The sequence below is a fragment of the Platalea leucorodia genome (genome assembly GCF_965183815.1).
Source record: "Platalea leucorodia genome assembly, chromosome: 16".
NCBI lineage: Eukaryota > Metazoa > Chordata > Aves > Pelecaniformes > Threskiornithidae > Platalea > Platalea leucorodia.
The window spans coordinates 13,393,661-13,406,978 of record NC_138838.1 but is presented as its reverse complement, the minus strand read 5'-3'; the positions used below and the strand labels follow the sequence as shown (position 1 = coordinate 13,406,978).

Here is a 13,318-nt window from a genome sequence, read left to right as displayed (position 1 = left end):
CGCGGAGGGGGAAGGTGCTCGCCCCAAACGTGAGCTGGGTCGGGCGCTGCCACGCGGGTCGCAGGGGAGCAGCGCTCTCCCGAAAGCGGGCGAGGGAGCGGCGAGGGCAGGCGAAGGGAGGTGCCGGCAGGAGCAGGATGCGGGATGCAGAGGGAGAGGGAAGATTCACGGCTCTCTGCGGTGTCTTTTAGATGTCAGGTCGGCATTCCGTGTAGCAACAGACATCTCCCATTGGGCAGGAAGAAGGCTACAAACACGCAACGTTATTTATTTCCAGAATAAAAGGACAGCGACTTCACAGGGGAGCAGGGACAGCGGGAGCTAACGCCCCTCTCTGTGCTGGGGTGGTGAGAGTCCACAGCTGTGCCCTCGTCTGTTCTGCAGCTGCGGGGTTTTTAATCCATGATTCATTTCAGGAACGTTAAGGAGCAAGAAGCAAAGGACGAGGCCTGAGGAGCGCAGCAGCCTTCCTGGTAGCAGGAGCAGGTACAAAGAGATGGTGGGAGATAAACCTGCCCCAAATTAACGACTCCTGGGGAGGGCAAAAGCCTCCAGCGCGGGGGCCGCAGTTCACAGGGACGCGTGTGATTACAGTTTCCCAAGGTCCCCTTCGAGGGTCCGCACCATTATGTACAGCTCAGCCAGGCCAACCACCGAGGCCACGATTACTGCCGACAGGACGCGCTGGGGACACAAAAAGAGATCAGTGACCCCGCGCGCGCCTCCGGCTGCCGCCCGGCCTGGGAGCGTGCACCTCTGCCGCTCCGGCCTGGCCGGCACAGAGCGCACTGCCAGCGGGCTCCGAGGCCGCGGGCTCGCTCGCCACCGCGCGCTCACTCACCGCCGCGGTCTCTGCGAAGACGTACTGGCTGCCCAGGTACGTGCAGGCAAAGGCGGCCACCACGGTGACAATGAAGTTGAATATGGTGATGACAACGGCTTTAACGGAGCGAACTGGAGAGAAGGGGGAAAGACGACTGTGCTTTTAGGTAAGGCTTGGCGAGTGGGGCTGGGGACAAGCCGTAATCCTGCTAACGGAGCCTGCCTGCGGCAGCCTCAGCTGGCCTACAGGAATACGGGAGGATTCGCATGCTTTATGCCTCCAGAAATAGTTGTAAGAACGACCAAGAGGCTGTTCCTTTACTCGAGGAACGCTTTTGTGCACTGAAACCTTCCGGGGAGATCCTCGGGGAGGGACGGGCCGCCGGTGTCACCAGGCAGCGGTGCAGCGGCTCCCGCGACTGACCTGCAGGTTCCCGCTGCCCCGCCTCAGCAGGACGGGCAGCCACTCACCTTGCCTCCCAAATTCGGCCAATGTCCCGTTCGTCTCCTAAAAGAAGGGATTAAAGCAACTTGTGATCAGTTGTATTTTAATGTTAGCTGCATAATAAAAGCAACACCGATGCCCTGTCCTGTCCCTAAGAAGCTGAGAGAGCCGCGGGGCACCCTGGCAGCAGTCGGGCAGGCGGCAGGGGAGCAGCGGTTCCGCAGGGCCCGGGTTGCTCTGGGTTTACGTTTGTGGTCTGATTCAAGGACACTGAGAAGGGATCATTTCTAATCAGAGCACTTCTCAGAGCGTAAGTGGTTTCTTGCATGCGGGTCCTCCGCTGCAGGTTTGTCTTTAATAGAGACAGTAAAGGGTCTCACCCCTGCTCACACAGCTGGCGAGAACTAAATGTCACGAAGCTCTGCACGCTCTTTGTCAAATCAATTTCAAACACCAGATACTGCGGGGAGGCAGGGAAGAACGTGATGAGCACAGGGATGTGGGAACACTCCTCTGCTTCTCCGTTGTTTGAAAGGAACCCTGCTGCCACTGCTACCCAGCTCTGCCGCGACCACGCCGGTTGGCAGATGAGGCGGCTGAGTTCGACAGAGCAGAGCAGGCCTTCCCACAGGGTTAACGCGACAGCAGGATACGCGGAGGGACTCGAATGCGCAGGGACACCAGGGTGGAGGAGGGACAGGCAGGACGGGATCTCGAGGAATGTCAGCAGGAAGGGACGCTGGCTTTTCCGAACGGTCACCGTGCCAAAAGATCCCAGCTCTTCCTTGGAAAGAACGAGCGCCCAAACATTACCCTGTTTTTTTCAGCTTTTACCTTGACATGAATGATCTCATTTTAAAACCATGATGAAAATGCAACTGTTCAGAAAAGGGCAGCACAGGTGCTCCCAGTAAAACATTCACCGTGGGTGCTCGGTCTCCCAGATCCAAACCGGAGACCTTTGGCCCAGCGAGCTGCTCCCAAACGCCGGCGTCTCTTCTGTTCCACCGCCCCAGTTACCCCGTCCCACCTCTGCCCTCGATGCCGCGCCTGGCGTCCCCGTGCACGGGCAGCGTGGGCTCCTCGAGTGCCGCCCGCGTTCCCTCCACTCTGTGCCCGCTCCGCGGGGCAAACCTCCTTTGCTGCCGGGCTGCAGCGGCCGCGCTTCCGAGGGAGGGAAGCCGACAGCGGGCGAGGCAGCAGGCCCCTCACCTGGCCGGTGATGTTGCGGGTCATCCGCCGGTACTCCTCGTTGGCCAGCTTGGCCTTTATCCGCTCCAGCCGGGCCACCAGCTCGGGGTTCTGGGGAAAGGGCAGAGCCGTTGAGGCCCGGGGGCAGCGCCGGCCCCCGCGGCCCCCGCCCGGCCCGCACCTACCCGCGGCGGCACCGGCACCTCGGGCAGGTGGATCTCGCTGCCTTCCAGGAGCTCGTGTAGGTGGAGCGGGGACCCTGCGGGGGGACGGGGCCGTTCAGGGCGGCCCGGCCGGCCGCGGCCCGGCGCGCCAGGGGCGGCGCGGCCTACCTGCCTCCCGCAGCGCGGCGTGCAGGCTCCGCAGCAGGGCGAAGGGCACCAGGGCGCCCTCGGAGGCCAGCGCGGCCCGCAGCTCGGCCCGCAGCCCGGCGGGCAGCCCCGCCAGCTCGCCGCCCTCCGCCGCCCGCCGCAGCCGCGGCCCGGCCCGCACCGCCGACGCCATCTTGCCCGGCCGCCGTCGCCTGGGCGACGCGGGGCGCCATAGAGCGCGGCGGCGGGGCTAGAGCGGCGCCGCGCGCCCCGCGGGGGCCGCCGGGAAGCGGAGGGGGCGGAGGCGGGGCCGCGGTGCATTGTGGGCTGGCGGCGGGGTCGGCCCGGCCGCGGGATGTCGGGCTGCGCGGCGCGGCGGTACGTGGCGGCGGCGCTCAGCCGGTGCCGGGCCCGCGGGCTGCCGCTCTGGGAACCGGCCCCGGCCCGCGGGCTGCGGCCCCCGGCCGCGGGGGGAGCCGCGGCCCTCCCGACGCTGCTGCTGCCGCCGCGGCGGCACCTCTCGTCGCGGTGAGGCCTGTGGGGGGGGCGGGCTGGGCCCGGGGGGCGGCCGGGGGGTGTTGAGGGGAGGGTTGGGGCGGGGGGGGGGGGGGGGGGTCGAGGGGGGCCGGGGCAGGCCGGCGGGGGGTGCGAGGGGGCTGTTTGGTGGTGGGGGCTGTGGGGTCATCGGGGGGAGGCTGGGGAGGAGTTGGGGGCTGTGGGGGGCTGGGGCAGGCGGGAGGGTGCGAGGGGGCTGTTTGGGGGGGGGCTGTGGGGGGCTGGGGCAGGGAGAGGGGGCATTGGGCTAAAGGGGCCACCAGGCAGGGGGGTGCCCAGGGCAGCTGGCGAGGGGGAGACTGGCAGGGGGCGGGGGGGGGGGGGGGCACCGGGTAGCCCGGTGCGTGGTGGGGCTCTCCTGGGGATGCGTGGTGCCGGGGGGCCGTGCCTGGCCGGCGCCTGGGGCTCGGATGCCCCCCGGCCTGGGGGCTGGCTTAGCCCCTGCGCACCCACCAAACCACTCCTCCACTCCCAGAAACCGTCCAGAGGGCAAAGTGCTGGAGACCGTGGGGGTGTTTGAGGCACCGAAGCAGCACGGCAAATACGAGACGGGTCAGGTAAGCGGTTCTGGGGAGCGGAGCTGAGCCTGCGGGCTTGTTCCACAGAGCGTGGGTAGCCGAGTGGTTTACTCCTGAGGAGGCTGCTGCATTGTAGCAGAAGGCCAGAAGTTTCACAGTTCATTGCTCCCTTGCCTCTGCTGTGTCTGCACTTTGTCAGTCATCTGACAGTAGCAAGTTGATAAGAATCTGCAGCATGAGACAACTGCTCCTGCAATGGCATTGGCTCCGCTGGTTTTATTTAAGGGTTTTCTCCCTCTGGCAGCAAAAGAGACGATCACTGAATTTAAGAAATGACCACTAAACTTGTTATTTCTGTGCTGGTGACTCACAGATCCGTTTCTGTGTTCCTGAGTGGTCTCTCCCACGCTGGTCTCCTTTCTGCACTTCTGCTGTTCTGTTACTTTATTACTGGTTTAGTTGTTCACTTTTATGGTATAGCGATGACATGAATTTCTTCTCTCATCCCAGACTGTTTATGTTCCCTCTTTGTTTCTGCTCTGGGTTTGCACAGTGACGATTCTCCCTGTATTCCCATCCCGTGCATTCATACTCTTTGTAAATGTTTCTAGTTTTACCTCAGTTAACATTTTTTTAAAATACTATCAGAAAAGGGCTTTTGGCTCTCGGCTTTCTGTTGTGTCTAAGTTGATTAAAGTTTGCTGTGTATTCAAATGCAATTATTTGTTCCTTTCAGCTATTTCTTCACAGTGTGTTTGGCTATCGAGGAATAGTCCTGTTTCCCTGGCAAGCCAGGCTTTATGATCGAGATGTGGCTTCTCCTGTCACAGAAAAGTAAGGATTTGTCCTGGTTTATATGTTGTGCTGTTACATTTACATTTTGTAGTGAGTTTCCTGGTTGTGGTAAACAAGTCGCTTTAAGGAGGACGATGGTATGGGTCTGTTTTGCGTGAATGTAAACTAGACGAGAGGTGCTTAAAGAAGAGACATTGCATGAGTGTTAATTTTTTGTTAATTAGAGACAGGATGGAAGTATGAAGGATGAGAGTGTGTGTGTATGAAGGAAATGAGAAAAAAAAACCCCAAACAAACCAAAACCAAACCGTGCTCCTGGCATTCTTCGTTATAAAAAAGCCCCTTGTGTTGCTTTTTGAGTTAGGTCTAGGCTCCTGTGTTAAAATTGCAGGCTGCTGCTTCTGTGGGTTGCCAATGAGCTGGATTTGTCAGCTGCCCCCGCAGTCTCAACCCAGTGGGCCAAGTTCATCCTTCTTGTGGACCGAGTCACTGTTCACTTCTCTCTTCCATCCCTTTCCCCTGGAGCTCCAACCTGGAGCCTGTGTTGGAGGTGTGCCGGGCGAGCGTGCGTTTGGAGTCGGGAAGGAATGAGGAGTAAGCAGAGAGAGAAGCGGAGGGGCAGTCGAAAGACCCACCCCAAACAGGAGAGTGGGCTGAGCAGGAAGAGCGTCCGAGTCGCCTGAAAGCAGAGCTGTGGTGCCTGTGACAAACACCGTTGATTGTCATCTGTCGTTGTGTGGGTGGCTGACAGGAGTTTAATTTGGATGGAGTTGAATGATTACAGACTGTGAAATGTATTATAAAAAAATAATTGTTTATGAATGTGCTGGGTCCTGGTGACAGCAGTTCACTGCCATCCTGTGCTTGAGCTCAGCACTCTGCTTTTCTTTTTAGAAGCGAGAACGCGGCAGGCCATGGTTCCAAAGAGGTCAAGGGCAAAACGCATACCTACTACCAGGTGCTAATAGATGCCCGGGATTGTCCACATATAGTAAGTAACCAATAATCTTGGTGTTGAAACTCAAATATCTTCTCCTATGTGAATGCTTTAGATGGAGAGGCACTGAAAGAAAATGGCTATGATGGCTAACTTGATTGTTTAGAATCTTAGGACAAATTCATTCTTCAAGTCATGTTTTCCCTGAGAAGGATAATCTGCAACGTCGTATGACTTTTCTGGATCATGTTTCCCCTTTCCAACCTCACTTCCTCATCCTGCTGGCATTCCTGTTCAGTTGCACACAGGTCATTATGAATGTGGGTTGCAGCACTGAAAATGCTCTTCACTTGTTCGAGTGGAGAATTAGTCTAGAGGAATTAAAAGGAGAGATGTTCCGAGGTGAATTGGTTAAATAAAATAAACATTACACGCTTTAGAAATCACAGTAGTAAACTGAAACGTGAAACCAGCCCACAACAATCCACACAGAAAGACATAAACCTCCCTTTTTCTCAGTCCCAGAGATCACAGACAGAAGCAGTGACGTTCCTGGCAAATCACGATGACAGCAGAGCCCTCTATGCCATACCAGGTGAGCAAAATGCACCTGTAACCTCTGCAGAGATGTGGATTGTCATGAGGTGAGGTCAGAAGAGTCACCAACAGTCGACTTCTGCCAGTGAAGCGGCAGTTCCTACAGGATATTCCTGTAGTCGGTCTGTCTGTGGTTTTGGGCTGTGCTAGAAGCAACAGAATGACTGAAGTATGTGAAGCCCTTTTGGATGGATGGAGGTTGGGCAGACCCTGATCAGACACAAGCGTACCTGCTTTGTGCTCCTGAGACATAGAGCCCATAGGCATACCCTGTTGCATTCTCTTTAGCACAGCTAGATCTCTTCTTGTCCTGCGCCTTTCTTGCCCAAAGTCCTTTTGTGACAGTGCAGTCACTTCCCAGGCAGTGTGTCTTTATCAGAGAACTCATTCTAGGGAGAAATCTCCCAGGAGGACACTGCCAGGGGTTATTACTGGCCTGTTTCTTCCATTCTCGTACGCAATTTTGGCTGCTGCTGCCAAAATCCTTTTCTTAACATCTCAGTAGTGTGATCCATTTCTCTTGTCAGGAGATTTCTGAGCTGCTCTTCACTGGGGAAGTTCCATGGCTTTTGGGGTTTCTTTTTCAGGTTTAGACTATGTAAGCCATGAAGATATCCTTCCCTACAGCTCCACTGATCAAGTGCCCATCCAGCATGAGCTCTTTGAGAGATTTCTCATGTACGACCAAACAAAAGGTAATTTCTGGCTTCAGAGGGAAATCTTCAGAGCTGGATACTTGAGGTATTCTATGACAAGTATCCAGAACTCATCGTCTTGGATACAGCGGAGAAATCTTGGTCTGGTTTGGGGTTTCTTACACTAAAGCTTCCTTTAAATAATTTTTGTAACTGTGTGAAAGGAATTGCTTTGAGGGGAAAGCTCTCTGGTTACAGTATGCCTCTCCTGATAAACTCATCTTTCTCTCCCCACAGTTCCACCTTTTGTAGCAAGGGATACGCTGTGTGCGTGGCAGGAGAAGAACCATCCCTGGCTAGAGCTCTCCGATGTGCACCGAGAAACCACAGAGAACATCCGTGTCACAGTCATCCCCTTCTACATGGGCATGAGGGTAGGTCTGTGTTGCGTGTCGCTGTGGTAGTTCTGCCATCTGTTTAACTTGCACGTTTTTCTAAGACCAATTTACTGACCGAAGGTACCTTCTGCTTACTGGAGAAATGACTTTTTTATTACAGTTGTAATTTTATTGCCATTATGTTTAGCAGAGGTATGAACATGAAACTGTTTTGTCATTTGGAGAACAGCTCCTGCAACTTAGCTTTTGTTTGTTATTTGTGGGATGGGAAATAGACTGTACTGTTCTGCAGAACAGTGTTAGCAAGATGAAGTTAGCAAGAGGAAGATTTTTAGGAAGGCTTGTGAAATGGTCCTTTACTGCCTCAGTCAGATGGGCGTGTGCCCAACGGGTGGCACCAAGACCATCTGCCCTGTAATGACAGACGTGTCCGTTATCCTGCCCGGTGGTGAGGTGCTGTGGGTGTCTATCCCTGCTTCCTGGCTCTAACGCGGATTAGAGGGTTTGGCTAAAGCCTTCTGGATTTAGCTGATAACCATGTGCTCTTTATAGTGTAAGAACTTCATGTGGACCATCCAAAATAACGAGGCTCCAATAGGCTTGTGAGTGGGCGGGCTGGGAATTACTGCAGCAGTTTGATTTCCAAGCCCAGATGAGCACAGCTGCTTGCGAGCCTGCGCCGTGGCAGGTGGACGTTTTGGTGTGGAATTGCAGCTTCTGCGGAGCCCAACTGATGTTTGTCCTAACCTTGTCAGAAAAACAGGTGCCCGAAGGCAAGGAAACGGGCGTCTCTAGATCTGTAGAAAGTGCGTAATTAACATGGAGCTCAACCCTCCGTAGTCACGAGATCCTTGCAAGTCTCCCACCTCATGATTGCATGTCTAGAGCAGAGCCAGTGCCAGGCAGTAACTGATGGACTGCTTCGGAGGGCAGCTGTCTTTGTGCTCATGTGAGTTGTCTGCGTCAATCTGGCATGGAGCGAGAGCCCCTGTGCTTGTGCCGTGCTGACAGCTGAAGAGGTTTTGGCGCTGAGCGTTGAAGGGCAGCTGCTAAAGTCTTTTGTTTCTCTTGACAGGAAGCCCAGAATTCCCATGTCTACTGGGTAAGTGCCTTTTGTTTCACAAAGCAGCTAAAGGGAAGGAGTTTATTTGCTGTGGCATCATTGCTGTGTGATAAGCTCTGAGGGAGAGTAGCCCTTGCCTGGCAACTGTTTCCCAAAATCGGCTATGGGTTATCAACTGTTCGCAGCTGATTCCAGTTCTTGATAACGGTCTTTCTTCTGTCCAGTGGCGCTACTGTATTCGCTTGGAGAACCTTGACAGCGAAGTGGTACAACTCCGAGAACGGCACTGGAGGATATTTAGCTTGTCTGGCACCTTGGAAACAGTCAGGGGCCGCGGCGTTGTAGGAAGGGTAGGTATCGCGTAGCTGCTTTTGGGAAGCGCAGCCCTTTGCTGGAGTCCCCTTGCTTGGATTGATTGGCCAGTAATTTGCTTAGTGGGCAGTAGAAATAGATGGGATAGGAAACTGGCAATGAAAAGAAGTCACGCGAACTTTTCATCTGTTGTTAGTATGCATGAACTGAAACTTCACACCGACTATTAGAGAATGGTCCTAAATGACTGGTAATGGGAAAACTGGAATAAGATGCCATTCTGGCGCTACTCACTGGGCGAGTTGTTTGCTGTGTAATTGGTAGCGATGCTCAGGTGTGGATCTCTGTTTTTCTTCTCGCTGTATAAATTTCCTGTTGATGCCTGTCTGGAGAAATGTTAAGATCCGTCGCTGATGCAGAGTGGTCTCTTCTTGTCTTCTCAGGAGCCAGTTTTATCCAAAGAGCAGCCGGCATTTCAGTACAGCAGTCACGTCTCCCTGCAGGCATCCAGTGGTCACATGTGGTAAGAAGCACTTATTGCTGCAGTAGTGCTTTCGATATAGGACCCCACAGCGCTGAGCTGGGATGCAGTTTGCGGTCTGGAGCTACGGCTGAAAGGTGGGGGGAAGTGGACTGGATTGGACGTATCTGATAGTTGAAATTTTTATGAGCTTCTCCATAGCAGTATCCCAGTTAGTGGTAAGAAGATCTGTTGATTCTCTGCACCAAGAGAGGTTCCAGGCTCATTTATCCTCCTCCTCTGGTCTGGGCTAGGCTGGATTTGAAGAGACGTGAAGCAGTTCTCTGTCATCTTCTGCTGTACTTGGTTTCTGTCCCTTTCAGTCCTTGGTGCAAGAGGCAAGGCTTCGTGCTGGTGTTACCCACGCAGCAGGGATGTCTGCACTGGTATCCTCTCTCGTTGGAGAGGACTGGGCTTTGGTTCTGTCCCTGCCTGAAGCTGTGCAGTTCTGTGTCTGCAAGGAATTGGCACGTGGGGTTACTCCCAGTTTAGGCCAGCTAAGGCCGTCAGTCTAACCGGTGTTCAAGTCCCCTCTTCTGCAAGCGGAGGTAGGAAAGTGCTCAGCTGAGTTGTTCTTCTCCTGTGCCGCAGGGTTAAAGCAGTTTCCCTCTGTTTTGCATTTCAGCTGGGTGACACATTTAGTGTCATCTCTGTGTGGACAAGAAGTGCGTGGCCACCTCTTGCCTTCTGTATGACAGGTCTTTCTGGCTTGCGTTTTTTAAGTAAATCTGTTTCAGAGTTAAGCTGCTTTGGAACTGCCTTTGAGTTGGGAAAAGCAAGAGAGCACCTCTTTGCCTATAGGATACACCCTTGTTTACCATGTTAAGCGTTTTGAATTGCCTGAACGCATACCAGCTTGTTTAGTAGTTTTTTCCTCTCTGCGTGCATCCTGAAGAGAAAGAGACAAAGGTTCTGCAGCTCAGAAGCTGCTCAGCTTGACTTCTGCTGTTCGATTGTGTCCTCTCTGTCACGAGAACCTGTTACTTTACCTCCAGGATCCTCCTGTCCATGTCATGTTCTGCATGAAGTACAGTCGGCTGTAGTTCAGGGCAGTAAACAAATTCCTTGTTTGTACAAGGACAGGCAGATTCAGCTCTGAAATGCCCTTTCTGAAATGCAAAGCAGAAGCTATTCCAAATTACATCTGTGATGGGATTTCATGGTGTTGCAGGCTTCTTACCCATTGGAGCTTCTGCCAAGAAATACGAATCTGAATTTACGCGTAATCAGTTTGTAAAAATAGCTCAGATGGCTCTGTCTCCTGTGGGATGGGAGTTAGGTAAACACTGCCGCAGACGTGTGGAGTGCGCTTACCTCCTGGAGGCTCCAATCGTGACATCTTTATTCAGGAAATGTATATTAGAGATGTGATGTAAACCGCCCAGGAGTCTTCCAATAAATGAGTCATCTTGGCAGGCCGATGTCCTTGCTGCTGGACCGGCCTCGCAAGCGCAGCCCCGGAGTTCCCACGCAGGGTGTGGAAGAGCTCATGTCTTGCCTTCTTGCTGATGATTCCTAGCTGTGTTTGTCCCTGGCCTCAGTGTGATCTCTGCCGTTATTTTGCAGGGGTACTTTTCGATTTGAGAGGCCTGATGGCTCCCACTTTGATGTCCGAATCCCACCCTTTTCTCTGGAAAGCAACAAAGACGAGAAGACCCCCCCCTCCGGCCTTCACTGGTAGAGCAGACCGAGTGCCGAGACCCACAGAGACCTGTGTGTGTTGTAGACCTTTGCCTCCCCACTATGCTGCAGCCAACCAAGAACACGGAGCTTTTAAACATTTTAGACCATTTTTGTTTTAACTGTTGTCTAACGGGGAGGCTTTTTTGAACTTTAATCCTGGCTCTCTCAGGCTGCTTGTAAACGTAAGCTGTGTTACAGTTAACCCTTCCCTCTGTGGCACCTGCTGGGGTTGGAGCTGGGGGACGTAGGTCCGTGCTGCATCGGAGGACTGGCCCCCTCGGCAGGCCTGGACCCTTTCCAATGTGTTGTGAATTCTCTGCAATGTGAGGTTTCTCTAATAAACTGGCCCTTCCAGTTGCAACCAGTCTTCCTTTATAAACCAAGGCCTAGGCTTTGCATCCAGCCTGCCCCAGCTTGTCGCTCCCCCCTTGCCCTTGTGCAAAGCGGCATCAACCCAGGCTTCTTGCCGCTTCAGGAGGCAGCAGCGGGGACGGTTTAGGGAGCAGGAACGTGAGCTCAGCCTTCCCACAGTGCAGCTGCTTTCTGGGATTTAGCCAGCGCGTGGCAGAGCGGCCCGTGAGCTCCGCTCCTCGTTGCACAGCTTGCCTGGGCTGTGTGCTGGAGCGATGTGAAGCCTGCTTTGTTGGAGAAGAGAGCGCAGAGTGGGAAAGGCGGCTTGGCCAGTGGTGCTGAGCAGGCTGCCGCCGTGTCTCGTGTGCATAGAGCACCGGGCTGCGTGTTGTGATTGTACAGGAGAGCTGGAGGGGGCCCCCCTGGCAAGGGCTTGCCTTGCTGCAGGGGTGCGCGTCCCAGTGCTGGAGGATACCTCCCTGCTCGCGCTGCGGCTGTAACCGAATTTCCTTGGTAGTTTCTGCTTTGGCAGGAAGAGCTTGTTCTAACCTGCTGTGCTGTCAGCCGCAGTGAGGTGGTGCTTGGTTTTCTGCTCCTGCTTGCTCGGCTTGGTGGGTTGTGATTTTTGGTAGTCTGTGTGGAGGGCCCTGCAGAACCGCCTAGGGCAGCGAAACACCCGTAAGCTCACGACGTACGGATTTGTGAGAATTTTGCTTTTACGTGTGAAGGGCCTGGTCCACAGTGCAGATCGGATGTTAGCTCTTTACTTGGCAGCTCCGAGGATCGCAAGGATCTGGAGAGACATCGGCCTCCGTGGTGGGTCCCTTCCCTCCGTCTTTGGGCTTCTGAGGCCAGGCTTGGGGGTGACTCGCGGGGGCAGAGGTAGCTGGCTCTGTGATGGGAGCCCTAGGCAGAAAGTTTCAAACCTTTCTTCTTTCCCTGGTCTTGCTTAAACAACAAGGTATAACTAACCCACAGGACTGTTGTTTTTCTTGATTCAGAAGTATCCTGGTTACCCCCTCTTCCCCCGAGTCCTCTCTGAGCAGCCTCCTCACGTGTGGCTCTGCAAGGCAGTGCCGCGGCAGCGCTATCGGCCGCCTCGGCTGATGGACAAACAGCCATCGGAAATGACAGTGGGAGAGACATGCACACTGTCCTGCAGCCGGTGGATGCCTGTGTAGAGAGACTTAAATTACTACTGCTTAAACAGTGTTTATCTGTCACCAGTCTCTTCATTTGATGTCTGTCTTCCTCTCGGGTAGGACGTGCTGCCTACACTGCTGGTAGGGGTGAAAGGCTTAAACAGCCAGCCTGGGTTTAGGGGCAGAAAAGGATCCATAAAGAAGAGCCCACAGCTGCCAGCCCCACGTTGCCGCTGTCATGCCGATTCATTTGTGGGAGGAAGCGGGGGGGATACGGGGGGATGACGCCTCGTGTTCAGAGGAAGCAGGGACCGGTGGGAATCTGCTCCTTCCCTCCCATGCGATTGCTCAGCCGGGTTGGAGTAGCAGCTGCCCTGCCTCTCCCTTGGGTTACCGATTTTCACCTTTACTGGCAGTTGCAGCACCGCTGTAAATGTTGAACGCTGTTGCTCGCCTGCCCGTGTTTCGGGGGTGCCGTGGCCCTAACGCTTTCCGCAACGAGCGGTTATTGCTAAGGCGCGGTCCCGGGGGCAGAGCAGCGTTGGCAGCCGAGCTGTGCTCGGCGCGACGGGGCAGGGCTGGGCCCGGGAACAGACGTTCCTGGCTGGGTGACGATGGGCAAGGACCGAGGTGACCGGCGCCGCAGGAGCGCGGGGTGGTGCGGCGGGGTCAGGCCTCGCCGGGGGCAGCGCCGGGGCTTCCTCAGCCCCTTCTTCCCCCCAGGAGCGTCTCCAGAGCGCGGGCGAGCCCCTCCCCGCGGCGGGCCGCCCCCCTCTCCCGCGCGTCGGTCCCTGTACGAGGGCCTGGTCGATAACGCGCTGAGGCCCGGCTGCCGCTCCCGCCTCGCGTCCCCCCGCGGCGCCGCCGGGCACCACCCTCCCCCCACCCCGCACCGGCCCCGCGGCGGGGCTCTCCCGCCCCCCGGGCGGGCCTGGGCCCGCCGCTCCTCCCTCTGGGCGGGCCGGGCCCCGGCCCGGGGCTCCGCCTCCCGCCTCCCCCGCGCCGCCATCTTGATGCGTGCGCGGCGCCGCGCGCTCCCGGCC

At 55.6% G+C, this 13,318-nt stretch overlaps 2 protein-coding genes across 4 annotated transcripts; one reads left to right on the top strand and one right to left on the bottom strand.

The window, feature by feature from the left end:
• Positions 1 to 174: 174 nt before the first annotated feature.
• VMA12 (vacuolar ATPase assembly factor VMA12) lies at positions 175 to 2,976 on the bottom strand. 3 transcript variants are annotated; one of them, XM_082327908.1, is made up of 6 exons: positions 2,791 to 2,976; positions 2,644 to 2,717; positions 2,480 to 2,569; positions 1,294 to 1,330; positions 842 to 954; positions 175 to 684 (listed from the first exon to the last, which is right to left on the bottom strand). In XM_082327908.1, exons 1-6 carry the CDS (start codon positions 2,960 to 2,962, stop codon positions 589 to 591), a joined length of 582 nt encoding a protein of 193 aa, XP_082184034.1. In that variant the 5' UTR covers positions 2,963 to 2,976; the 3' UTR covers positions 175 to 588. The 3 variants fall into 3 exon arrangements, with proteins under 3 accessions (XP_082184034.1, XP_082184033.1, XP_082184032.1); XM_082327907.1 differs by lacking the exon at positions 175 to 684 and having other exon boundaries at positions 698 to 954; XM_082327906.1 differs by lacking the exons at positions 175 to 684; positions 842 to 954; positions 1,294 to 1,330 and having other exon boundaries at positions 1,337 to 2,569.
• A 137-nt stretch (positions 2,977 to 3,113) lies between these two features.
• On the top strand, positions 3,114 to 13,125 carry POLDIP2 (DNA polymerase delta interacting protein 2). The gene is made up of 11 exons (XM_082328455.1): positions 3,114 to 3,297; positions 3,800 to 3,881; positions 4,579 to 4,676; positions 5,532 to 5,628; positions 6,094 to 6,169; positions 6,759 to 6,866; positions 7,104 to 7,240; positions 8,280 to 8,306; positions 8,492 to 8,617; positions 9,023 to 9,102; positions 10,666 to 13,125. The coding sequence occupies exons 1-11, from the start codon at positions 3,125 to 3,127 to the stop codon at positions 10,778 to 10,780; spliced, it is 1,119 nt and encodes a 372-aa protein (XP_082184581.1). The 5' UTR covers positions 3,114 to 3,124; the 3' UTR covers positions 10,781 to 13,125.
• The last annotated feature ends 193 nt before the right edge of the window (positions 13,126 to 13,318 follow it).

Bases quoted from the DNA above. Each gene is read 5' to 3' on its own strand.
- POLDIP2 (XM_082328455.1), top strand. From the start codon at position 3,125: ATGTCGGGCTGCGCGGCGCGGCGGTACGTGGCGGCGGCGCTCAGCCGG. The intron at 4,677-5,531 runs GTAAGGATTTGT...TTTTCTTTTTAG, and splicing joins GCTTCTCCTGTCACAGAAAA to AAGCGAGAACGCGGCAGGCC. The intron at 5,629-6,093 runs GTAAGTAACCAA...CCTTTTTCTCAG, and splicing joins CCCGGGATTGTCCACATATA to TCCCAGAGATCACAGACAGA.
- VMA12 (XM_082327906.1), bottom strand. From the start codon at position 2,962: ATGGCGTCGGCGGTGCGGGCCGGGCCGCGGCTGCGGCGGGCGGCGGAG. The intron at 2,718-2,790 runs GTAGGCCGCGCC...GTCCCCCCGCAG, and splicing joins CGCCGCGCTGCGGGAGGCAG to GGTCCCCGCTCCACCTACAC. The intron at 2,570-2,643 runs GTAGGTGCGGGC...CCCTTTCCCCAG, and splicing joins AGGTGCCGGTGCCGCCGCGG to AACCCCGAGCTGGTGGCCCG.